General features: G+C 35.8%; 1 protein-coding gene across 1 annotated transcript in view; it reads left to right on the top strand.

Moving 5' to 3' along the window:
* SLC71A2 (solute carrier family 71 member 2) overlaps nucleotides 1–26103 on the top strand; it is a 32977-nt gene extending 6874 nt beyond the window's left edge. Inside the window, exons 2-12 of the mRNA XM_075739785.1 lie at nucleotides 4360–4455; nucleotides 7873–7935; nucleotides 10246–10373; nucleotides 11258–11372; nucleotides 13155–13373; nucleotides 14528–14641; nucleotides 15198–15269; nucleotides 17221–17333; nucleotides 18234–18331; nucleotides 20155–20312; nucleotides 24483–26103. Coding sequence (XP_075595900.1) covers nucleotides 4360–4455; nucleotides 7873–7935; nucleotides 10246–10373; nucleotides 11258–11372; nucleotides 13155–13373; nucleotides 14528–14641; nucleotides 15198–15269; nucleotides 17221–17333; nucleotides 18234–18331; nucleotides 20155–20312; nucleotides 24483–24686 — 1380 coding nt within the window. The 3' untranslated portion in view covers nucleotides 24687–26103. The remainder of the gene's footprint in view (nucleotides 1–4359; nucleotides 4456–7872; nucleotides 7936–10245; nucleotides 10374–11257; nucleotides 11373–13154; nucleotides 13374–14527; nucleotides 14642–15197; nucleotides 15270–17220; nucleotides 17334–18233; nucleotides 18332–20154; nucleotides 20313–24482) is intronic.
* Nucleotides 26104–27642: the final 1539 nt, after the last annotated feature.

Here is a 27642-nt window from a genome sequence, read left to right on the forward strand (position 1 = left end):
TAGACTTTTTTTAAAAAGAAAGTAAGGAAACTCTTTGTACTAATGCACTTGAATGTTCGTTTACATACTACAGAAAGACAGTAAGTGCTGTTTGCAAAGTCACCTCTGTACTGGAAGTAGAACAAGCAACTAGCAGGCTCTCCTGAGAGACCCTACTGCCTGGTGGGAAAGAATTTCCCACAGGAGGATGTGGGGGAAGAAAGGCAAGTTCCTGTGATTGTCTGTTCAGAAGTTTGGCTTGAGTTTGGTTATTATCTGCCTGAGAGATAACAGGATTACTGGAAAGGTGCTTCAGGGAGTTCCCTTCCTCCTCAGGGTGGGACCAGCTGTGAGGCCTGAGCAGGTTGCCTAGGGCTTTTCCAGTTGGGTATTGAAACCCTTTGAGGATGGATCAGCTCTGTGGGCAATGGGCTCTCCTGCTTCACCCTCATGGGAGGAAAAAAGCATGCTGTATTTATCAAATCGAGTCTTTTTCTTAATCTGGCTAGCAGAACTATGTGGCCTTCATTCAAAATGTGAAAAGTTTGAAAAGGTTCTCTGGAGGACTTCAGGAGTTGAACAGTGAGAAGTGGTTTTGTTCTGAAATAAGCACATTGCTTAAGAGAAACAAACAGTTAAGCATGTTTGAAAATAGATATCATGGTGCTTTTTCAGCCATTTGAACAATTTTAGTTGTTAAATTACAGACTTGATTTAATAAATAGTTACATAAAAGTTGTGTGAATAAAGTAATACTGTCAATTCTAGCTTTACTTTGAAGATCTGGGACTGGCTATAAAATTCTGTCTTGCTGTGGAGTATGTTAGGATGAATTGTACTAGCTCTACTTCAAAATGTCTAAGATAAGGTATTCTTACTGACAATATATTGCATTTTCCCCCCTTTTCTGTGAGCAGTTCCTCACCATCTGGATTTATGACCTTGACATCTTTTCATGGGTTTATTAATGTTCAACAGATGTGTTCTGCTTTAAAAAAAAAAAGAAAAGTTTGTATTGCATCCCAGTAGTCCTCCCTGTTGTGTTCAAATTAACTTTTGGGTTTTTTCTGCCTCCAATAAAGGCAGAAGAAAAAATGGTTTTTAGAATTGGATGTGGGCGAAAAGAAGCATAGAAGGAGCAGAAGTGTAAAATTGGAAAAATAGTAGATATTTTGTTAGAACTTCTAGGACTTCAGATTTTATAATGATGGCCTTAAAGTTTTATTGTTAAGCATTTGATATTACGTAATGTTTTGCTCATTATTGATTATGCAAGTATAATAGCTTGACCAGCAGCTGCATTTGAAAGCAATTGTAATGTTCATGCATAGTTTCTCAGCCCACACACTGGGCTGTCAGATGAAGATGGTCTGTGTGGATAGAAAGTAAGCCTGTAGCAGATTTTAAGACTTTCCTGAGGTTAATTTTTACATTACACTTTAAAATTGGGGGTAGGGGATGATGAAAACAACTTGTATGTTGACCACATCTGTGCTACTTCTGAAATTCTATTTAAATCTTTTTAACCATGAAGAATTCAGTAGGTTGTTCCTGTATTGTCTAGTTCAAGAAGCCTAAAGTTCTTTGTGTTTTGAGTTTATAATTGTTTTTTGCATGTGTGTCTCAAGTTCATTCATTATGTAAATTGCATGCAGTTGCATTCTGTTGCAAAATATTTTCTCAATATAGAAATGAGCCACACCCATTACTTCTGAGGTGCATTAATCTTAAAAGCAAGTGTGAAGTGTTTATAGCAAGCTCTTTGATTTTGGAACGAGTAAAGAATTTTTGTTGCTTTTTGTGGTCCAGGCTGTGTACGTGATCAGTCATAAGCTATTTTCTTTTCTTAAAAAGAACTTGATGCTTGATTAAAAATGGAAAGCTTTTGTGACAAGAGTTTTTAGGACCTACAGAAAAGATGGGCATCCAGGAGTAACTATCTGTATTGGTCCATTTGACAATGTCAGTGAATTTTCCTTTTTGCATGATTTTGTTTTCCTGATACAGCCATTTACACCAGTGTTCTTGAATTAATCTAGACATTTAGAGCTGTAAGGAAAACTGAAAATCATCAGCTGCAGTCTATGTGGATCATAGATCGGTACCTATTAGTATATCTGATGCGGAATGCTTGACTTCATTTTGATAGGTGCATGTTCCTTTCAGGATTTAAATTCTACTTTTCCAGCTTGTGTCTTGAATCCAAAAGGCTATAGAGATTTCTGGTTTTACAGTAGTTCAACGCAGCTATCTGTAAGCTGCATGATACTGCCAGAAATGATTTGCAGACTGTTTTAATCTCCAGGAAATAGTAATTTTGGCTCAGTACAGCAAAAATACTTTTCTTTCACAGAGGTTTTTAAATGACTACTGAGGAAAAACATGCATGTCCTTTTGAGTATGTATGTATGTAATCTTTACGGTAAACCATGTAAATCTCAGATCAAATTTGCATGTAATAAAAACATTATTAAAAAACCCCCAAACACTCTGAAACTTCATTTTTAGTGGCATTAGAATAGTTTGCTGAATGCAGACCAGAGGATTATGGTCCAACATCGTGTTTAGTGATACAGACATGGAAGAGAAGTAAAGTAGAGGTAGGAGAAAGGCTGAGAGTCCCTTACCTACTCTCCACTGTAAAATTTGCCTTGTCTAGTGGAAACTGCTGTGGCAAGGATCATCAGACATCAGTGTAATCTGTGTTAAGTGCTAGTCCAATTGACATTCATCTTAACAATTTTAAGAGTATTGTTTTTTCCTATCCTATGTAGAAGAACTTGCAGAATTCTTACAGGAGGAAGCTTCCCCCCCCCCCCCCCCCCCATAATCTTTGGAATCTTTGCTATTTAGAGAATAAAAATGGCAGGGTAACCTACAGAGAAATGTTAATAATGCTTGAAAGTTATCAGTCTCCCAGAGATTATCTATGATATTATCCTATTCCAGGACAAAGAGAACTGTTTCCTTCAAATCCTCAAGCTTTGAAGCAAGCTGCAGTGTAGAAAATAATTTGAATCTTATCTAGAAAAAAAATGCTCTCTGGGTTACTTTTACTTTGCTGCTACAGGTTTTGATAAACTGTGATAGATTTAACAATTATTAGAGATCTGGGCACTTAGACTGTCCAGTTAGTATGATTTGTTTAAAAATACTTACTATAGACAGTAAGTTTAAATTAATCTTGTAATACAAGTGTTTTCTAAACCTGTAATTCCTACGAATCTAGGTGAAAGGTACTGAGCAGGGAGAAACACCAAATGTGTCTCTGCTCTACCTTCATTGTAGGCTGTCTTAATTCTTTTTGGATTCAGTGGGAGACCCTGAGTTTCGTGTTCTCCCTACTCTCCACCTGCTAAAATGACATAATCTGGTTGATACTTGTCACTAGATGATGTCTCTTCAACTGAATCCTGCATTATTAAATTACACAATGCACAAGAGAAGTGTTCTTTTGTATTTTAAGTAAACTTCAGGTATGTATGGGAGCACCAGGAAGGAATTGCCAGTCCTGTGGGAGTGTAATGACTTTGGATTGGCTAGAAACACTGAAAAAACAATCTTCTACAGGACAAGTGTTATGGGAAAGGGAAAGAGTAATTTTAGAGCCCCAAAACTTTATAGAAGAGTTACTATGGCAAGGACCACATAAAAATGAAAGAAAGCAGCAGTTCTAGTTAAATCTGCTTTACCTAAGGGTTCTGCCTGGTTCGTCTAAATAAAAAGATTCCAGATCTTTTGTCTGGGATCCAGTCCTTGGGTCTTAAATGGCAGCAGTTTCACAGCATCATGAGCACTTCCATAGTGTGCTGATTCTTCCTGGGATTGCGTGTTGAGCAGCAGAACAGCTCCTGGGTCTCTACGGGCATGCACAAGCATGGAGTCAGTTGGTCAGCAGTCAACAGATAGCAGTTGTACAGGCAGCAATAAGCTGCCCCTTCTTTTCTCACATTTGGGCAGTTTCAAATACAAAAATTGGTGCTCTTCTGATTACTCTGTTTCATTGTCACTTGTGGAGGTAGCAGGGAAGAGTTACACTGTCACACTGCTGTGAAAGGGTTGTGGATGGTGCTTAAGGGAGAGGAAGCCTAAAGGCACACTGGAGGTGAGGGCAGTATACTGAGCAATGTCAGGAATGGGGAAAATAGTTCTCTGCAGTCAGCAAAGAGTTTGAGGGAATAAACTTTCTCAAGTTTCCTGGAGGTCTTTAGTCATTTTGTAATAACTTTTCTCCACCCTTGTTTGGCTTATTATTGTTCCCAAAGGCTTGGTAGTAGGTCATCCTGAAAGCTGGTTATGCTCAAAATATGTTTGTAAGACATCTTTGCACATGTAATGAACTGGATGTGTACAACCACTGCATGTGTTTTTCTTCCTCAGCAACAAGGTATTGGTCGGCCAAGCGTATACCATGCGGTGGTGGTCATATTTCTAGAATTCTTTGCCTGGGGGCTCCTGACAACTCCAATGCTAACGGTAAGTATCACTGGTCAGCTGTCATCTTGGCAGTAATGACAAAAGTTAATTTGCTAATTCCTAGGGATCAGGGTTTTAATTTGTTATACACTTCCTGCTTACCTCATTAGCTGAATTCCAGGAGTCTTAACATTCAACCTATACAATATTAGTATACCACAGCTGAGATCTGGACTGCTGAAAGACTAAAAGATAGTGAAAAATAAATTCGCAAAATGCTGTACTACCCTTTTACTTGCCTTTTAGAGTAACATCAGTTTAGTGTATTGATGAAAGTGTCTCTGGAAAATATGGCTTTTTTTTAAGACTTCATAGTTCAATTCATCTCTCAGTCATAACAACTGAATAAATTATGCATCCCGTAGTAAACTCTGTACACTATTGTGGGCTGGGTGTTTTGCCAGCATGGAACTTGAAGTAAAATGTAAAGGCTTTCATGTAAGAAATGGATTTTGTAAGTATTTATTCTGTTCTGGAATGCGGTTATTTTCCAGATGAATAGATAGTTTGAGTGTTTGGTAAAGGACATGAAGCCTTTCGTCTGAAGACGTGGGTCATATTGATTGAAATCAGGCCTGCCTGAGAGAAGTCATCGAAAGTCTGTTAGTCTAGTTTTTCGTCATATATGAGTGCACTTTGAGTACATGACAAGCAAGGTCTTGTGGGATTGAAAGACCTTAGAGTTAGTTATTTTGCTTCCCCAAACTCCAAATAAAATCATCTACATAATTCTTGAAGGGTGTTTGTCTAACCTTTGTAAAGACAATCACTTATCTTTTTAACATAGCTTAATAATAATAAAGTTCATATAAAGAGTTAACAAATTTCCATAAAGTAGACTTCTCACTAAATTACCATCCTGCCATGCTGTCTTGCCAGTGTCAAAATATGGGAAAGCTTATTGGGTGGTTTTTCTTGTTTCTTTTTTTTTCTTTTCTTTTTTTTCTTAACCAAAATGCTCAACTTCAAGTTGCCCTAGCTTCACACTTCTCATTTGAAGGGATAATGTGGAAATAATAATTCTTCTGCAGTCTTCAAAAGAACCTCCAATTTAATAAAACTATGTTAGGTGGGTTCTTCAATGGTGTACTCCTGTTGAAGTAGTTCCATATGAATTTGTACTGTTAATCACATGCAGCTGAAATGATAAATCTTGAAATTAGTATTTATCATTGCACTATGTCTGATGGAACTGTTATGAAATGCTTCTAATCTAAAGCTTAATTCTTATTTTGACTGAAGTATTAGCATTCAGTCATGGTCTTGAATGTCCTGTATTTTGAATGTTGTGTTCCTCTCCTACATGGTCCTGAACACTTAGGAGGCTGTTGCATTGGATTGAAAACTTAATTTAAAAAACTGAGTCACATATAATAGTGTAACTTAACTTGCACAGGTGTAAATGACTTCTGTGTTTTTGGGGATGATCATATTTATTTGTAATCAGCTTTGCCCACACTGAAAGGCTGCTTTTTGCTTTAAATAATTTCAAATCTGATTTGATACTTTGCACCCTTCTGATTTGTAACTTACTTATGGTAATTTACCTTGGCTTGCTGATCAGTCAGCAGTACTAGAAGTCATGTAGAGCTTTCTTATAAGCAAGGTTCAGCCTTTGAACTGCCAGCTGTCCACTTTTGTGCAAGCAGATTTGTCTGGTAGGAAGGGCAGAAATGGAATTGTCTGGCCTGTTGATCAAAGCTCATGATCACTCCATTTTTTTGTGGTTGTGACCTGTGTTTCTCCAGGTCATCATCAACATTCAGATTAAAATGCTGTGTTGTGTATTATCAAAATAAATTGTATGTATTCTACGGTAGCTGAGATTATTCAAAGTTTATTTTTTAGATTACTTTTTCTTTTGACATTTGTCATCAAAGCTGTAATATTTGTTACATGACACTATACTTGGAGACGAAAATATTTATATATAAAGCACGCAAAGGCTATTTTGCTCACAGGCTACCTGAAACTTATACTCATTACTCTTGTTTATGGACTTGTAAGCCAATATTAGTAAATCACCATAAGCAATATTAATCACTTAATGGCATATTCTGTTTTCAATATAATCTTTTTTGAATATGTAAATATTTCTGTCAGTAGAACTTGAGTAAGGCAGTTCCCTCTACCAGTTTGTGAACTGGCATTTCTCTTGTATAAAGTAACAGAAATAAATCTCAAAAGCTTGAACAAATACCAGCAGTGGTTGCCTTCTAGGAAAAATACTGGAAAACACTCCACAGAAAGATAATTAGATTTGTGTCTGTGACCCTCCTCCTTGGGTGGGGTTTTTTTTTTTTTGACTTGAAAGATAGCTGCTTTCTAGATCTCTAATTTAAATCCTGACTTTTTTCTTCACTCATATCATAAGATCAGTGGTCAGCAGGTGCAAAATTGTTTTAAATATGTAAACAGAAGATGAGACCAGAAGGAAAAAGGGGTGTAAATAAGCAGAATTATCTGACCAGTATTTAACACGGGAACAACGATCTTTATTAAACCTTTGATTCGAGAATCTCAGTCATCCTTGAAAAGTGATGCTGATATTTTTCGGTGTCACTGGAGTATTCAGTTTCTTCAGGCTAGTTGCATTCTCAATATGCATATAAATAATTTTTGTAGTTGTTGGCACTTATCTATAGATTAAAAACAGCAAACGAATTTGAAGTCTGTATGCATACACACTTTGATCATTGCAATAACTTTTTTAATCAACACAGTAGCACCTGTGAGGCCTTTTAACTCTCTTGCATATTTATGGTAAATCTGTTTAGTATAGATTAACATGCTTGCCCTTGAATTAAGACTGCTGGTAAAGCACCTTAAACGAATTCACAGCTGTACTTAAAGGATACATGGAACACTCAGAACTGTTGCTAGTATTTAAAAGCATCTACTACTTCATCAGAAGTGTTTCTAACTGTATGACTACGACGTATCTGCAATTTGTTCAGAAACAGTTTTCACAGTGTCTTTTTGGGCAGTTGTGAATATAGCACTGTTTTTTTTCCTTGACTGAGTAACTTTAGCAGAATCTCATTTTCCCTCCTAATTAGTAACAATGATTGAGTCAACCTTTTGAAGGAATTTTCACCCTCCAAAATTCTGTGATCTGTACTGCATGGAGATGCTTTTTGCTTACATTGATCTCCTTTCTGAGCAAAATACTCCCAACGCAAAACACCCGCAGTACAGTGCAATCTGTGCCAGCATAGGAATTTATGCCAATAAATTGATATTAAACTTTGTCAATATTTTCTCATGAAGAGAAATAAGAGTATAATTCTGGGATGAGATACTTTTTTTAACAAGTCCCAGTAGAGCTATCTGGTTTTACAAATCAAATTTAGACTTTGAATCGACTTTCTCCTGTCTCTGCTGATTCAAATAATGTTGGTGGTTTTTTTCCATCAGGTCTTACATGAAACATTTTCCCATCATACATTTTTAATGAATGGTCTTATTCAAGGTGTTAAGGTAAGATTTTTTTTAAAACCTCTGACCTAAAGTTTCTGTGTGTTGGGGTATTGTAATTTGTCTCACCTGCATTCTCCCTAAGAACATCCAAAACACTGAAAATGTAATTAATTCTTAAACCGTTTTTCTGTTGTAATGATTGTGTTCTTGGGCTCAGTTCAAGATATACTGCTAAATAGTAGCATCTTGAAACAAGTGGAGTATTTCTCAGAACTTTAAATTCCTCTTATTTGAATAGGTATCAGTGGTAGCTATTGTAATCTTGATAAGGATTCCTCAGAGAATGGAACTAGGTTTTTAATGTCTGCTTCTTAATGTTAGATGATTTCTATCAAAAGCAGATTAATGCAGCCATGATGATACCATTGAGATAAAAAGTGAAGCACTTAAACACTGATTTTGTCTAAGATGCAGTGTACAAGCTAATTTTCCACAGGATTGTTTATTTTTCTTTTCCTGATTGTTTTTTGTATGAGTTTTTGAGCATTCTGTGACAGTCAAGATATTCAGGGCAGCCTACAGCTTGTTTACACCGCTGCAATCACACAGTGGTCATGCTGTATTGTTGCCATAAAAAAAAATGCTTGCAAAATTTCTCTAGCATAATTAATACTTGAAAGTCTCTCCTTTGCTAGCTTTCTTACTGAGAGGCTTCAAACCATTTAGTGTAACTTCTGACTAAGTTAATTTATAGCACCCAGAAATTACTTAGCTTTGTATTCTGTAACAAATCTGAAGTGTTGTTTTTAGCTGTGAGAAAATGATGTCTTTATAGGATGGACTTGCTGTTTTGGTATCTTTCATGGTGGATTGACAGAACACTATGCACTAGAGATGTCAGGATGTCTCAAACTGAAAGAGGAAGCTTACTTTGCATTGTTCTCTTAGAAAAACAAAGGTCATGTTCCTCTTGGTGTTTTCTTTCACCTCTGTTCACAGTGCAGTGTAACTGTGAGTATCACTTAAAAGTAGTGGAGAGTTCCCTGTATATTTTCTACAGAACATATCTGTAGAACAAGTGCATTAATATCATGGTCTAAGTGTGTGTTTTGCTCTAACAGTTGTAATAAACAGGGGAGCATAGATCAGAGTGAACTTGTACTTCAGCGTCCAGTATTACCTTGAAAATGCTGCTCATGAAAGATAGAAAGTATTTTGGGCGACAATTAACGAACATGCTAGTTTATATTCTACTGAAATCTGATTCCAGGGGACCAGAACATACATTTCAACTAAGACATCTAACTTTCCTAGGATCTGGTGGTCTGTCTTTATAGTTTTTGCTGTCAAAAATTGAGATTTACTTACTGAAATCATTGGCATCAGAGTTGTTTATTGGGATTTGCAGAAGAGTGATTTAGTATAGTAGTCTGTACAGATATGTTAAACTTGAAGTTGACTATATTTGAATACCAGAGATTAGCTAAAGTAAGCTGGAGTAGATTTCCAGTGTATTGAGGAGCTTACAGAACCCAGTGTATTTGTTGAATTTGTGGCACAGTTGGATTGATGAGAGAACAATATACTGATCAGGAGGAAGGTGCATCTGTTCTGGAGGTTTTGCGGTTAATAGATCTGAGAAAGGCTCTGCTTATTTTAATTTTTCTGTGTGATACAGAACAGACCTGAGGCCTAGATTCTAGGACTTTATGAAATGCAGAAAAATCTAGTATTTGATTCTTGGTCCTTAGTCAATTTTCTCCATGACAACTGTGCCTGTAAGTCTGACTTCCGCCACTGGAATATCACTATGGTGTTCCACTGTCTGAGGCTGTCAAGCTTGCTCAAATGGTCCTCATAGTTCCTGCAATGCACAAATGTCCTGTACATGATAAACATGTAGTATAAAGCAGTAAGTGTTCTGTTTAGTTTCAGAGAACAGATTACCCAAAACTCTCCCTTAGGACAGTCCAAATTAAAGGGCAGTTTGGGTTTGGGATCTAGTACTAAGTCTCGTGATAGAGGCTAAGATGTCCTTTGTGAAACTAGACTGTAGATTCTGGAGATTTTAAAGAAGCTTTTGTCGTATTTCTATATTGAATCAAATTGATCATATAAAAATGCATGCCTCTTGTTTTGTTTGGGTGGGTTTTTTTTTTAATGCACTCATGGTTAATAGATTTGAAACGTAAAACATCAGAATCACAGAAAATTAGACTGTAGAAGAAATTGTGTATAATTCCAGTTATCTACAATTTTGTTTTTAATTTCAAATCAAATTGCAATTTTAGTCCCTTTTTTTATAGGGTGATTAAAATGAAACTTGGAAATGTAGATATAGACATATTAATTGTTTTTCTTCTGTCACAGGGCTTTTTGTCCTTTTTCAGTGCTCCGCTAATAGGTGCTCTATCCGATGCATGGGGAAGAAGATCTTTTCTTCTTCTTACAGTTTTCTTCACCTGTGTCCCAATTCCATTAATGAGAATAAGTCCATGGTAAGTGGTACAGATTACAGTAGTGAGCTTGCCAGTACAGCAGAAATTCAATCAAAGGAGTAGTTTGGGGAAATGGGAGAGGGACAATAAGACAAGAGAAAGCCACTTTCCTTTCAAGATGTGATTGCATTATTCTGGAGCTTTTCTGCTTAAGAGGTGTTAAAACTGTGTATCTTAAAAGTAGAAATTACGGAATGTGATTTAGTTACTTCATTCACACAAGTATAATGGTAATTTAAATAGTTTGATAGCCCCGTCTAACTCAGTTTTAAGCTCAGCTGTTGATTTTTTTCCCCCTGAGGACTGACAGCCCTGGAATAAACATACTTTGAAGCTAACTGAACCTTAGAATTTATTGACCAAAGAAAAGTATAATTGCTGCAAATGAGATCTTTTAACTCTTTGATTAGGCAACTTTGAAGTTTTAACTGAGTGGAATTGACTTGGTTTCAGTTTCATTTACATTCTTTGTGAAACTTAGGAGGATTACAAAAGAACTTTGTGTACACTGAGTGCATTCAGAGTTCAGCTTCCGAAGCAGCACATATGACAGTTTATTCCTTAACTGGTTGAGAAATTGAGTTCTAAGATAATTCCTTTTTCATAACTTAAACTTGCTTCACCTTTGAGAATGTGCAAATGTATAGGTACCATGATCTGAAGGGACCATTTTTTTTTAGGCTGACATAAAGTAAACAGAGTATAAAAAAATTAAAATGCTGTTTTTCAATATTTAAGTGAGACTGCACAATCATTCATCTCCATTTAAGCTCTATGTTAAGTTCTTGAGGAACACTTCTCATAGATTAAATACAAACTTGTTTGATTAGTAAAAGCAAGAGGTCTTAGCTTAAACTTTCTAATTGTTGCTTTTAAATCATTAGGTGGTACTTCGCTATGATTTCGGTATCTGGAATCTTTTCTGTTACCTTTTCTGTAATATTTGCCTATGTAGCTGATGTAACACAAGAACATGAAAGAATTACAGCCTATGGACTGGTAAGATACGCTAAACTTGAAAAAAGGTCAGATTATAACCTTTGTATTGAGCTTGTGTTTTGATGCACAAATTGTTTCCTGGTTAATGTAATGAGGTTGATAGAGAAAGGAGTAAACCGTGCATCAAGGCATTGAGTTAAGAGTTTGGGAAATCTAATTTAGACTTTTTACTGCTGCACATACTGCTCTGTCTATGGGAACAGAATAAGAATTTGACAACTTTACCTGCACAGAGGGCATGTATAACAAAACATGTTTTACGTTTCACAGGCAGAACAAGGAAAGTTGTTAAAGGCAATGAAAATTATTTAATGCTTGATCTGGCAATATCTGGCACTTTTAGTTTATGTGATTTCTTTTTAATATAGAATGGCTTTTTCCATAGTCAAAATAGGCAGGAAGGGTGAAAATGCAGAATGCAGTATTTTTAGTAACTTAGTCATGACCTTTCTTGATTAGCAAGAGAAGAGGAAAATAGTTCAGTTAATACAAACTAACCTTTCCAGTAATAATATAATTCCTGCTTAGTTTGCTTTCCTGAATATCTGTATTGGTTTATGTTTTGTAGGCCCTTGATAGATGTCCTTAGCCTTTGAACATAATTTATCTCTTCATGCTCTGTGCATCTGTTTTCATTATACAGATATGCATGGACTTGATTCTTGGCTGACTGTACTGTACTTCAAGCTCTTAAGGTTTCCCTTTAATTTTAGCCTCAGGGACTCAGATGTTGATTTAACAGTTCAGAAAATAAAGGATTTAGTTCTCCTGAACCAAGCTTGTGTGTATTGTTGTGGCAGAACGCAAAACAGGTTTAAAAGTTCCCACTTTATTTCTCGTACCTGTAAAAATGGCCATAAGTATATTTGGAGTCTATATTTGCCTTCCTTCAAACAGTTTTTTGTTAACAGAAACAGCTTGATCTAAAATTCTATAAAGTGCTAGACAAAAGTGCACTTGTCTTGATGAGGTCTGTATCTCTTTCTAATCAGTTTGTTTGTTACACCTTTTCCTTAGGATTTTTTTCTAGCTTGGTATAAAGCTAAATTTCTAGCTGGTGTTCTTACTTATTTTATAAAATATTATGCAAATTGTTTTTATTTTGGGGACTGGAAAAGAGTAGTAATTAAAAAAACCCAAACAACCTAGCTGTATTCTAACCTGTTCTGATGTTTTTTTATAGTGAAATTTAACTACAGCATTTGATTTTTCATCATGTTCTGCTGTATGTGAGTATAGTAAGTGATCTGTTGGTAGCTGCTTGTCACTACAACGTAGTGAGACGCAATGCAGTAGTTGTTGTTGTCACAGCTAATGATCTCCCAGTACGCTGTGCTATCCAGTGATAGCTATGTATTTAAAATGCAAACTGTTAACAAAGACATTATGTATTACTCTGCTACCTGGAGTGCTGAGGCTCAGGTTCACTTAGGCAGGCACTTAAATGTGCTGACAACTTTTTCAGTGAAGTCTCATCAAATTCGTAATTGGAAAACAAAAACCACTTTAGTGTATCTGAAAGCAAGTGCTGTTTTCCTTTGAGCCAAACCCACTCTTTGACTGCAAATCCTGTCTTGTATGGTGGCGGTTGGAGAAACTTTATTTGGACCTGTATTTAGTGTCATAAGTGATATTTTTTTTTTTTTTAGTCTTAAACTTTGGCTGGTGTTGTTTTAAAACCACACTTCTGGGAAGGGGTGGTGTGGTTAAGCAAGTTACTTCATTTTTCTGCAATGGCAGAATAACCACTTTGACAAGTTTGTAAACTGTTCTTGTGCATAGGTATCTGCCACCTTTGCAGCAAGTTTGGTAACTAGTCCTGCCATTGGAGCATACCTGTCTGCTAGGTACGGAGATGACCTTGTTGTACTAGTGGCCACGCTGGTGGCTGTTGTGGACATCTGCTTCATCCTGCTGGCTGTACCAGAATCTCTGCCAGAAAAAATGAGACCTGCTTCATGGGGAGCTTCTATATCATGGGAACAAGCAGACCCCTTTGCAGTAAGATACACTTCCATAAGCAATTAATAAATAGTTGATGATTAATTAATAATTAATTTCATTTTATAAGCTTGAAAGATCTTTACTGTTATTGGTAGAGTGCCTATTTAGTATACTATAATCTCTGTTCACTGTTCTTTCACGAAAAGATCTAGCTACATTTAAAAAACAAACCAAATTTTGTGTATTAAATGATTCTTGAATTGGAAACAATGTTTGGTGTGAAGTCCAAAGGGAAAATGCTTTACTTTTCTAACTTTCTCTATTTTACTGTAAGAGAAATGCTAAATTCTTATACTGCTACAGACCCCAGAAGCTGATGTTGTAAGATTTTTCCATATTCATTTTATGCTTTGTCCTTTTGGTTGGTAATATCTCTCCCCACTCTGGAATTCTACTTTTGGTTATATGTGATTTTTTAATATAGAGTGGATCTATAAACCTGACTTTTCTACAGGCATATATAGGAAGGATTAAAACATACCATGCAGTCTTTCTAGTAACTTGTTCTCGTAATTCACACTCAGCTTATTTGTGTTTGTGTTACACCTTGTTATCTTAAGAGAGGAAAAAGTGATTGTTCTTCATGACATCCATCCTGCTGGGAACTGGTTGTGAATATTGAGAGATGAGTAACATGCTTGAAAGACTGCAATTAAAGAATTTGTTTTCCACAATGTATTTATTACTCAAACTGATTCATATAAGGGTGAAGAAGTATAAGAAATGTACAAGGAAAAATGCTCACATCATTTGGGAAGAGAAACAGTTGTAATGAGTTGTGATAATGTATTATTTGCTAGCATCTCTCAGATTATTATGGAGATCAATTCAAAGATATTATGCATTTCCCTAAATATTATATGATGCTGTTTTCATTGAGTACTTGTAATTTGGCACTGAACAGTAACTTCAGAAATCAAACAGAAACTTTGCAGAAGAATCAGATACCACAAACCTTATATAACAGGGGATTGTTTCTACCTTAATGTTCAGCTTAACAGTGTCCATGTGGGTTTTTTTGGTTTTTTTTTTATTTGTATGCCTGGGTAAAAATGGATTTTAAAAAAGTGAATCCACCTTCTTCTTGCTTTATGCTTTCATTAGACTTTGTATAAATGTTGCAATACTTGTTTTGTTTCTTTGTTTTACAGTCTCTGAAGAAGGTTAGAAAAGATTCTACAGTCCTCCCGATCTGCATTACAGTGTTTCTCTCCTATCTGCCTGAGGCTGGCCAGTATTCTAGCTTTTTCCTGTACTTGCGACAGGTAAATGTTGGTGTCTTCACCTCTTACTGAGGCTGTTTAAATGACTATTCCGAAGACCTGTTTCTTGTTGAAGACTTTGCTCAGAAAACTGCTTTCTGGCAAAATACAGACTTAAAAAATAAAGGCAGGGTACTTTGCTAAGCCAAGAACTGAGTAACATTTTACTCCTGATGCATAAACCCTGCCATAGCTTAAGCATGTGTTCATAAAGTTGAGGAGACCTTTGTTCTCCTTCAGTGCAGTGGGTTTGTATGTCTCGAGGTGGGATCTTGCCCCTTGAAGAGCTATTGTGTCTGTGGCACAGGATAGAGAACTTCAATTTTCAGATACATGACTTCCTGTGTCTCCTTTTTTTAAGGCAGCTTGGTTTTTTTTTCTTGTGTGGATTTCTTGGCAAGCAGTCAAGATAAGGATTATTCTCAAAAACGGACACTTCCTGTATGGATTTAGATTATAAGCGGGGATCAGTGTTTTCTTTGAAGATGTTACCTCTTTGGTAGTGATTGTCCTGGATCGCGTTTAGCATTTGTTTTATGCATTTTCTGCTTCTCTTCAGATTATAGGTTTTGGATCTGCTAGCATTGCAGCATTTATAGCTGTGGTAGGCATTCTGTCTATAATAGCTCAGGTAAGCTTTATGCTTTTTAGTGTTTTGTTAAACAGTACAAACTGATTGCTGAGGGCATGCTCTCCTGACTGTTAAGCTTGTCTATAAACTTCTTGCATGCTTTAAAATGCCAGTCTATCTTGCATTTGCTAAAGGCTATATTCATATGTAGTCTCTGTAAATGTCTTCCTTTAAATCTGTTCTCTTTAGGAATACTGGACCTGGGCATCAGAAAATGAAACTAAAATTTGCTAAGCTTAGATCAGTAAATTTACTGGAATTCTGGCTTTAAATGATAAAATGATGTAGGAAATTGGTTACTTAATGCACAGCCTTCTGAAAGGGAAATGTGATACTTACTTTAAGCAAAAGTCATGCTACTTGCACCTATTTGGTTGGCTTATGCTATCAAACTTGTGTAGAAATGATGCAGGTATTGGTATGATCTGTCCAGGGTTACTTAGGCTCAGCATGGAGACTGAGGAGTGTGAGGCCCTGGTATGTTGCTTTCATAGCTCTTAACTTGCAACACTGAGCTGGTGCTTGGACAGAAAAATTTGATTTAGAAATCAAACAGTTGTTATGATCTTTGGTATCTTTATGGGTACAGTTTGTCTTCCTGTTGTGATAACAGGAAGAGGAATGGCATGTCTGATGTGCTGTAATCTTGTTACCATCTTTAGGGGAGTGGAGGTCTCACTGTTTTGATGTAAACAGCACATTCCTCAATGTTTACCAGTTTTACTGGTGTCAGTTGTGTCCTTCATTATCAATATGAATTGTTATTTTAATTCTTGCTCTCTGGTTTGTTCTGATGCTTTAATATTCACTGACATTTGCCAGTCATACTTTATTCAGAACGGTATTTTTGCTAACAATATCTAAAATGGCTGTCCTTCTGGTTCATCATTTTCAGTGTTAAAATGAGGAAACGCTGCACTGATTTTTGAACTCTTTGAAGAGCGCAGCTTATTGAAATAAGCTTTGCTTTGTAAATACTGATTTGTGTTGGCATGTTAGATATCTCCAGAAAGAACTGATCAGGTGTAGATAGAATTACTGTATTTTTTCTATTTAGCTTTCAAATTTGATTTGTCTAAAAAACCCAAGAAAACTAGTGTAAGACGTACATGAGAGAGGACACGTCCTCTGCTCTGCAGTCCTTCTGGTTCCTTTTATCTGGCTTTTTACTGGTACATTGCTGAGTTTCTTATGTTAAAGAAAAATGTATGCACTGTTAACTGAATGAAATTGTCTATGGACTTTGCCTTACTAGGAGCAGTCTCCTTCTTGTCCTGAGTGTATTGCTGGTGTATCTGAATTGGGACCTCCTTCCCCCTTGGCAGTAACACTTCTAACAGATGAAAAACAGTGGTCTTCCTTTAGGGTTAGTTTCCATGTGCAAATTGGAATTGGCCTTGGCCAAATTTCAGTGCATGTCATGAAGCTGCAAAAGCAGCAGGATTTATGTGTTGGTTTTAGTTGTAAATTTGGGTAGTAATTCACCTGACCTAAAAAGATTATTTTTCTCTGAGCTAACAGTCTTTTTTTCTCTCTAGTATTTGTAGATACTGGTAAATTCAACCCGTATCGTCCTTGTAGTATTTTGACAAAATACCAGCATTTATTGTGGAGCTTTCTAGTCTATAATGAAACAGAATTGTATAGGTGGAAATGAAAGCCTGTTCACAGTAGAAACAGACACTGAGATATAATGTCCATAGAGAAGGCAATACATATGTTTCTCCAAGTCCTGAAATAGAAACTCTTTAATAGTTAAGAATGTCAGTACATGAAAAATTGGTATGACCAATCTGCATTGTAGACTTAATACAGGGGAAGTAAGAATATGAACAGTGTGAAGTTCCTCAGCGGTTGAAAAGTCTTCTGAATTACTTTGTGTAGAAGGAGTAATTATGTTAGCAAACTGGCTTTTAAAAATAACTTTTGGATCAACCAATTTCTCTTGCAGACTGTGTTTCTCAGTATCTTGATGAGGTCGATAGGGAACAAAAATACAGTTCTCCTTGGCCTTGGCTTTCAAATCCTTCAGTTGGCTTGGTATGGTTTTGGATCTCAGTCTTGGTAAGCACACATTTTCATAGGTACATACCTGTTAAGGAACTGAAAATGTTTTTCCAATAAATTCTACCATTAGTTCTGTTGTCATGAGTATTTAAATGTTCTATGAATTAAGCATTCTCATTTGCATTACACTACCAATGTTTAGTCTGTATTTTGTAGATGTAGGGATAGAATTTTCCAGGCATATAGTGTAAATTGCAGACTAACAGCCCTTTTGAAAAAGGACTCTTTGCATCATTTTGGTCCGCTGAGTTTTATGTCTACAAATGTGATTAAAACTTTTTCTAACTTTTTCACAAGCTAATAAATAGTAAGTTCTCCAGTAATTCCACTAGATCCATTCTAATCAGTTACTGGACCCCTACTTTATTCTTTTTTTTCCTAACATGTCATTTTCTTACTATAACTGTAGTTATAGAGCTTCTCTTGCTGGAAAAACAGTCTGTAAGTAAAGTGAACTAGAACTGTAAGCTGGAACAGCATTTTCTTTACAAACTTTGTCCTACTGGCAGTGATGAATGCTTGTTCTTTATCAGAGCATTTCCTTGTGAATTATACAAGTTAGAGAACCGCCTCACTGGGCCACCCTGTGAAATTGTTGCTTTGTACAGCTTTTGGACAAGGAAATCACTTCTTTCCCATACCCTTCTTTTCCTCTGCTGTAATAGCTAGTGTAAAATCAGATGCGTTTCTATTCCAACAAGCTCAGGGTGGTTTGTGGGAGGGCAGCAGGAAGAAGGCCCATACCAGATAATTTCCAGTCTTTAGGTATTTTAATATGAGTACTTTCGAAAGTACATTAAGCCTGAAATGAGGGTAGCCTTGTGGCCCTTTTTGGGGGGGTGGGCAGTAATTATGTGGGCAGTCTCATTTTTAATTCAGATTATGCATTTAACTCAGGATGATGTGGGCAGCAGGAGCTATAGCAGCAATGTCAAGCATTACATTCCCAGCAATCAGTGCTCTGGTTTCACGAAATGCAGAGTCAGATCAACAAGGTGAGTATTGAATTAATTTCTGTTTCAGCATCAGACTGAGTCTTGGATGACTCTTCTGCCTAGAAAGCAGAATTCTTCTCTAGGTGTACTTTTCAAATGTGTTGATGAGTGATGAGTTTCTTTGGTGGTAGCTGTGGACGTCTGCTAATCTAGAGAGGAAGGATGTGCAGAAGTTTATCAGATTTGCATTGCAGAATACATAGTTTCTGTCTGACCAGCTACTTCTCTTCAAGCTTCCTCTAAAAGTACTGCAAAAGCAACAAAACCAGAAGTGGTAACTTTCATGTTTTTTCCTTCTTTTTTTTTTTTTTCATTAAGAATAATATTTTCTAAGTAGATAGTGAGCATTAATGTAACAATACGGTCTTTTTAATGGAAGCTAAAACCACATCTTACCAGATTAAAATAAGCCTATACAAGAAACTCTATTCTGTGTGGAAAAGTTGGCCCTGTTTCCTATAATACTTCAGATGTTCAAGGAGTAGAAAAGAAAGCTGAAGTAAATAGTTGATCTCAGAAGACAGAAAAAATCATTGGTTTTGATGTGAAGGGTAATGAACAATCAGAAATAACTCTTCATTTAAAATGAAGTGAAGGAAGGAGTCATCATAAAGTACAACTTTGTCGTATAATAACTGAATTTAGTGTTTTCTTTTAAAAAAGAACTGTATGTATAAATCGTAAGTATCAGTCCTGCTTTAATATTGTACAAGTTGAAGTTATATAATGGGAGGTACAAAGGATGTGCAGTTCTAGGAGGCAGATTTCTATTAAACTTGAAAGGTGCAAAAGACAGTATTTTACATGGCTCGCTTTATCATTCCCCTCTCCTCCATTTTTTGTTCCCAATAGAGACATTTAAAAGAGTTTTAAAAAACTTGCTTTTTATTTATGTCATGAAATGAAAACTGGACAGAAGTCATTGATCTTTCATTTTACATAGAGGAAACTACTGTTAATAGCTCAGGCATACAGTAATTTCTAGAGTGAAGTTTTGCCACCTAGTGGCACAAAGATTTTAAGCTTGCATGTCAACATACACAGAAAAAACTTGGACAACTTTTTTTGGCATGTTTTCTTCCCTTCCATTTTACAAGTTACTGCCTTAAGAAGGAAGGGGATATGGGGACTACTCCTACTGTAAAAATAGTGTTCTGTAGAATCTTAATCTGTAAGATTGCCAGAAATCTTTTGTCATAATCACTTAATGAAGTTGAAACAGAAATACACCCACAGATCTTAATCAAGCTTTTAAAATCTAATGTAAAACTGCAACCAATCCAATATTGTGAATTTACTGTAGTACTTCTGAATTTACTGCCCTGAATAAGCTACTTGGTATTTAATAAATAAATTCTGGTTTTAGACTGGTGAAGGGAAGAAATCTATTACAATTTGAGCATATTTTGCCAATAACAACCCTTAACACTTAGATAAATTACTCTATATTTCACTTGAAAATAAATTGAACAGGTACCACACTTAACCTCTGCTTTCTTCATTGCAGGCTTTGGGTGACAGTGGAAGAACACTAACACAGAAAATTAGACTTGTACATAAATTTAGTCACTCATATTCAAAACTCATATTGCTTCCAGTAGCATGCAAGTACAGTGAAAGAACTATGGTGATGCAGAGGATTATTTCAGTCCAGTTGTCTTCAATGTATTTCTTAAGATCTTAGTATGCAGAAGTAATTATGAGATGTGCTATTTCGGAGCAGCCATTAGAATACACTCAGAGCTGTTGGCTCTGAGTTTTTCATTCTTGATTAAAAAAAAATAAATCTACTCTTTTTTTTTTTTTTTTTTTTTTATTATTAGGTGTTGTCCAAGGAATAATAACTGGAATAAGAGGTCTGTGCAATGGCCTGGGACCAGCACTGTACGGCTTTATTTTCTTTCTCTTTCATGTGGAGCTCAATGAATTGCCACCTGATCAGACTTCTGGAAAAAAAGCAATGCAAGATCCCAGTGATGAGGTAAGTTTCAAATTTGGTGTGAAGTTTGCAGCGTAGAACTCAATAAGGGAAAAATCTATCACTTTTGATTGATTTAAAATCTTGATATCTACTTCTTGATCTACTTAATTCTCATGTGTCAGCTTTATCAGACTATTAAGATAGCTCATAATTTAAATTTGATAGTACATATTTAGATTTACAGTAGTAGCAGCTTTGGTTTCAGTTTTCTAACGGAACTGGTTAACTGCTTTTGATATAAATCTACTCAAACCAGCTGTAATCCTGAATTACAGTGGAACGTGAAATTTTCATAATAGGAAGGTCATTTTTGGTAACTCAGTAAATTGTAACAAGTTTATCTTTGAACCTCACAGCAGTAGGTTAATTATTCACATATACAGTAATTCAGTATACAGCTGAGGTATTTTTTTTTTTCCAATGGCAATAACAATGCTGTTCATCACCTTTCCTTACCTGTATGAAACTTGGCAGGGAGGGGAGAAGTCAATCCTGTACAACATTACTTTGGAACTCCCTTCAGACTTTTCTGGTATCCCTTCCATCTTTGTTTCAGGTCTGCATTTTTGTCTGCTTTGTTCTTTCCGTCTTGGCTCCAAGATACCAAATACATGGTTACCAGAGTTTGGAGAATCTTACGGACCTTTTTTGCTTTTTAGCTTGATTGCTCTGACGTCTTCAGCTACAATTCCATTGCTTTTTCAAAATACTAAGACTGGACTTTTCAGAGAGCTGATGATCTCTTAGCTTGTCATTAATCTGAGTTCTTTCTTAATCAGCTTAGCCAAATATGTAAATAACTGGTGGCTGTTACTGTGGAAACAACTGTTTGTTGTTCATCCCCCAGTCCGTGCATCTTTCCAGGTATTAACTTTAACCAGTGCTTGAACACATTGCTCTCTGCTCCATAATTTTTTCAAGCAAACGGAGTAGAATTTTAGAGTAAATGGGCAAAGACACAAAAAAGGAAACATTAATAAGATACAAGAAAAACTTTATAGTCATGATTTTGGGTTTTAAAGAACTTTGTCATGTTTTCACTAGTTAAAATTTCACTCTTGAACTCTTGTTTTTTAAAACATTGAAGCACGTAAGTTTTTCTTGAGGGCAGGGAGCGTGTTGGCTTTTTGACCTTGTACACATATTTGTGTTACAAGTAATGTCAGTATGTTCTGTTACTTAAAGAATACCCATATGTTCTTTTTGTTGTTGAAGTAACCCAGATGTACTACAGTGGAGCAACTGACTGTTCCAGTAAATAAATGCGTCAAAACTTATGTTGTGGAATGTTCTAAAGCTTATGGTAGAAGAAATTCCCGTGCTGAAGCCTAATGTATGAGCTTCCTTATAAAATAATGATTTTTCTAAGCTGTAAGTGTAAATGAAACCGTTGTTTCAGATGCCCTTGTTTTCTTGAAATCCTACTTAATAAATATGTAGGCATTATTTTTTAGTTAACAGTACAGCAAAATCAGTAAGTATTTGCATAACTAAGATTGCTTTTTATTCTAATTTCAGCGTGACTGCTCTTATGTTTAATTGTGTGTGTACTCATAAGCTTTGTTAAATGTCTGTAATTACATCTGTCCCTGTTAATAGTTACCAGGCACCTAACACATCAAATTATCATTCAGGAAAATAACTGTACAGTTTTTTTCCTACTAATTCTTATGTTCAAGTCTAATATAACAGTGGGAAAGAACTCCACAATTTAAACATTATATAGCTTTAAAAATTCACCTGAGTAAAATGACTGGAGGTGAAAACCAGGGAATGCACCAAGATTAAACAAGGAAGTTAGCAAATGTGTACAAGCCTAGCTTACAACACTGGTGCTAATAACTTGGATTTTCAAGGCCCAAACACAATCTGCCTGTCTTTTGATTTTGTTCAGTGTTTTAAATTGAAAACTAGGAGTTGCATTACAGATATATATATATTTTGAAAAAGGTTTTCTTGATTTTATTAAATACTAATAAATGTTCTCCAAGAAGCTTTTTAATAACAAGTTTAAATGTTCAAGTACCTTGTTTTAAAGTTACTGGATGTCTGCGGAACTGCAGTTAGCTGGTAGAAATTGTTTGAGTCGTGAAAAGCATTATTAGTTGGTTTTGGGTTGTTTTTTTTAAGCATAAACTTGTATTCTACTCCTGCTTGTCAAAAGCAATGAGTCTATAGGAGCTCAACTGAGAATGCACTGTTACTGTGCTGAACCTTGATCAAACTCAGTGTGCTGTTGAGGTGAATTCAAAGCAGCTCTTCCTCCTTTGTTTCTACTACTGTAATACCAGTGTTACTTCTACTACAGGAAATAGACTTTTAAGTTGCTGTCAGAAATAGTTTATTTAAATAGTTATTGTTAACAGTATTAATGAAGAATGAATTTGTGTAACTTTTGACACACTTTACTTTGAAAGCTGTCTTGTCCCATTTAAAAAACCAAACTTTTTTACCTTAACTAGTGAAAGCTGATTATTGTCATAATTTAGTAGTGTACCTTTCAGATATAGTCTTCTGTGTTCACTGATGGACAGAGTGCTAAAACAAATTGTTAGATATAATGGGTTTGTAAACCTTCATATTCAAACAGTGGTGACAGGAAAGTCTGGATGCAAATTTCAGTTATTTAACATGTAAAGTAAAGGGAGGAAAACACATCCTCCTAGTGGTCGTTTCTGGTGTTTTTTTAAACAATTCAAACTTAATTCTTGTCTTTTTTTGACTTGCCTTTAAGTATTCATTTGTATTGCTGTAGAGGATTTAAGAATAGGATTTTACTGAATATCACTTTTTTTTCTCTTGTGGGAGAGCTGCAATATTACCACAGATCACAGTTGTGATTTCTCTTCCATCAAAGAAAAGATCTGATGCACCTATTGAAGAAAGATTGTGTATCTACTCTGCAGAGCATAAATAGTAGAAATTAAGCATATCTGACTTAATTCCCATTTAAATAACTTTATTCAAAACCAGACAGCCTAAAGAGGAGAGTAAGATTGCATCATTATAATTATCCACAGGGAGTGCTTACAGCAAACAGTACAGTCTTAGGCTGTGTTTGGAGAGTAATAATAACGCTTGGCAATGCAATGAGCTCATACTGCTTTTCAAAACTTTTTTCTCCCTTCAGTGAAACTGCAGTAGTGGAATATTCAAAAGCTGCTGAGATAAATCAGCTGTTACACTATAAATGATGATACTAATTTATGGAAGTTTACTACATTCTTTAAGTACCTGTGGGCTTAGCACCACTTAAAGATTTAAGTAATATTGTTAATATAAATTCTGTTAATATGATTATATACTTTAAATTTAGAAACCATCAGCTGAAAAATTAGGTCTCTAACAAGAGTTGAAGCAAGGGAAATATCCTGCTATTGTATGTTTAATTTTAGCTACTTTCCCACTTCATATTAGAATAACTTCCTCCATTTCATTTGGTAGGAAAAATCTACACTGGATTGACAAGTTTCATCTTCTGATTTTTTATTTAGTTTTAGTTGACAAAAATACAGAAAAGTTGTTTAAGATTAATAAAAAAGTTGCTGGATTTCTGACACTTTTGTAGAGTTTTGTCATCAAACTTAGCTGGTTTAAAATCAGTCTTATAACTTTTCTAGTGCTTGTTTTTAATTCTCTGCAGTAAGAGCAGTATGTACTGCATGGCCTGCTGTTACTTTCCTCACTCATATATTAGTTTTTGGGGATGTTTGTTTATTCAACTAACTTGATTCTCAAGTGTGTCAGCCACGGAAGCAAATGGAAAAAGTGAAGTTAAGTTAAAGATTTATTGAGCATTTGTACTTCTGGATGTTAAAACCTTATCCTATTGATCTTCAGAGAACTCTTGCTGATTTAACAGGCATGTTGCCTAAAGGAAAAGAAAATTACAAAGAAGCATCAGTCTGTCTGTTTCATCTACTAGGCAGTCCTGTTGTCAATTGATAGTTTTGTGCATGATTTTTTTTTTCCCCAGATCAGTGTGCAGATCATGTGAGGAATTTTTAAGGATTGTAGATGCAGAAAATCCATGTTGCAGTGCACATATGAACTTGCTTGCATAAACTTTATAGTCACTGTAAATGCGTCTTGCCTTAATGATATAGTTCTTACTGCAGAAGTCAATGTCTAAAACTTAATGAATTCTTTGATATGCTTGTTTCCCTGCAGAGAGCAATCATTCCTGGTCCACCCTTCCTGGTTGGAGCATGCGTTGTTCTTCTGGCTTTTCTAGTTGCCTTATTTATTCCTGAGCACAGCAAAGCCAGCAGTACCAGGAAACACAGTAACAGCATCAGCAGTACTCTGAGTAACAGCCAAGACCGAAGTAGTGAAGAGGACATTGAACCATTGCTGCAAGATAGCAGTGTATGAAGGATAACTGCTCATGAGACTATGGAACAAACCCACACACTGAATTGCAGCTTTGGAAGCTTGATGCGATGTGCAGAGTGCCTGGCCTCTGAAAGGAAAGCAGCTGTGTGCGAGGGAAGGTTACATGCTGTGTGATACTTGAGGTTGATACTGTGCGTGCAGAAGGGTTTGTTTAGCATGGCAGGTCACAACTAGGTCTGATTTGACCCAATATTGGACTGCAAATGTGACCTCAAATCCTGGTATTAGGTAGAAACCCAAATATATAGACATAATGGAATTTTTTTTTTTAAATTTGAATGTTCAATCCCAAAGTTGTATGCAAAATAATCAGGTTTGAGGCAGAACAGTTTCTGCCACCGTTAAAAGTTGTTTTGCGTTTCTTAGGCCTTTTGTCTGCATGTATGCCACATGTAGTCCTCATGATGTGATAGGGACTGATATATATAGTTCTCGTATCTGAAATAGTGGTTATCAATAAAAGTACACATTCTCAAATATTACTTAGTAATGACACATCCAGTAGTTACCAGAAAGCATTAATGAAACAGAAATGACTTCTGAGGGTGTATGATCACACATGACAGTCATTACCCATAAGTGAAGGTCATATTGAAGTCTTAAATCCATATTCCAGAACAGTCAGTTCTGAGCAGTTAAAGCAAATCCAGATGGCATCTGAGAGCACTGGTCACATTAATATTTTGCTGATTAAAAAGTACCAAATTTTAATTATAAAATGAGAAGCGTCAGAAATATGGACACTCCTGACTTCTGAGGTGGGAAAAACTATGGGTGCCAGAGTAGTTTACGTCAAGAAATATATGTATTTATTGCATTTTGTCACTTTATCTGCCATATGAAATAGTCTTTCCTATTAATTCTTTTCACCCCTGCCTTAACTACTACTTAGTGTTCACTTATTAATCATATTTAGCCTTCATATCACTGTCTTACCTGCTGAATCTCATGGATATATTCATATCAAATTTCCTTTCTAAAAGATGCTTTAAAGGAGTTATGAATGGCTACAAATGTGCTAATTTTTAGAGACATTTTATGAAAAATACCAGATTTATATGTATTTTACTGCAGTGTAAATGGACCATTAAACCCAACTTTAATGAAGTACTCCTATTAATGTTTTATATGTATGCAATATATGTAGATATTTGTAAGGAGTTTTAATTTTTTCCAGATGGGGTACTGTGTAAATCATGTATTTATAAATATGAGGGTACTGACAGATATACAGTTTTTTAAAAGGATTGTGTATTGACTAAACAAATTTTAAAAATATATATTTTGAAACTTGTTCCACATTAAGCAGAGATAACAAACCTTTTGTACTATGCAGTTTGGCTTTTAAGTTAATAAGCTTCCTAATGCATAATAAATCTACATCTTAAGCTTTCTAGGTTTCATGTGTAAGTGTGTGTTCTTCCGAGTTCACTACTGTGCCATCCCTGCTTCAGAACAGAAGTCGTTTAATCCTGGTGCTAGATTACAGTACCTGAATTCCTACTGTACTGTTGTGTTGTGTCATATCATCAAGCATGGTGAAAAGCATGCTCTGCTCAGAAATCTATTTGGTGTCTGACATGGTGTCCACTGGGGTAGGGAAGTGGAAAGAATGGAAGGAATTTGTTAAAAAAAAAAAAAAAAAAGGCATTGCTGATGTGAACAGTACTACAGAATTCAGATACTTCTGATGATGATGTTTAAGTGTTTTGTTTTACTTTGAATTACTTGGAATTCAAGCCTGGGCTTTTATGCTGGATATTTTATTTTTGCTGCAGGCTAGACTGCAGACAAATAGGTTTTGCATGATCCCAGTGTGGAATGTCCTAAACTTTATACAGAACTTAAGACTAACATACTGTATGATCTCTTAAAAGTGGCACATGTCAAATTTAGTACTGCTAATAATATTTCAGCAGTGGATCAAATGTGAATTTTTAAAGTAGAATCCTAGAATCACAGAATGGTTGGGATTAGAAGGGACCTTTAAAGATCACAGGGCAGGGACACCCTCCACTAGACCAGGTTGCCCAAAGCCCCATCCAACCTGGTCTTAAACACTTCCAGGGGGGGAAGTGCATCCACAGCCTCTCTGGGCAACCTGTTCCAGTGCCTCACCACCCTCATAGTGAAGAATTTTCTTCCTGACATCTAATCTAAATCGACCCTCCTTCAGCTTAAACCCATTACCCCTTGTCCTGTCACTACACTCCCTGATAAACAGTCCCTCTCCAGCTTTCCTGTAGGCCCCTTCAGGTACTGGAAGGCCGCAATTAGATCTCCCCGGAGCCTTCTCTTCTCCAGGCTGAACAAGCCCAACTCTCTCAGCCTGTCCTCATAGGAGAGGTGCTCCAGCCCTCTGATCAGCATGCACCCATACTGTATATATTTATAAATTACATATATGTACTACTATACTAATAAAGTACATTATAAAAAATAGAAAAGGTGAGGTATAGTTTAAGTAAACAAATATTTTTGTTAGTGGTACTATTTTGCTCTCACTAGAAAATAGTAAGTGGTGCTGTGGAATATGCTTCATTATTTTTTAAAGTCTTGGTTTAACACTGTGATACAGAGATTGGAAGGTCTGGTTCGAAGTTCAATTTATTTTGATACTTGGTTTTAATGGCTGTCATTGCTGAGAAAGGTACCTCACAAAGATATATAGAGCCAAATGGAAGCAGTGCATTGCTGGCTGTGCTTACTAAATTGTGATGCTCATTTTTCAATCTTTCAATCCCACCCATTGATTATGCAAAGATGTTTGTTAAAATTCATCTAGTAAGTTTCCATCTACCCTGATGTCAATTCGTTGTTCTTGCAAGCTATCTGGAAGGTCCTGAATTTTTGTGATTTTTTTTTTTTTTTAACAATTCTATCGAAAACCCACAAAAACTCTTCATTTGGAAGATTTTTTAAACAGGTTAGAAAT

This window comes from Balearica regulorum, chromosome Z (assembly GCF_011004875.1).
Source record: "Balearica regulorum gibbericeps isolate bBalReg1 chromosome Z, bBalReg1.pri, whole genome shotgun sequence".
NCBI classification, from domain to species: domain Eukaryota; kingdom Metazoa; phylum Chordata; class Aves; order Gruiformes; family Gruidae; genus Balearica; species Balearica regulorum.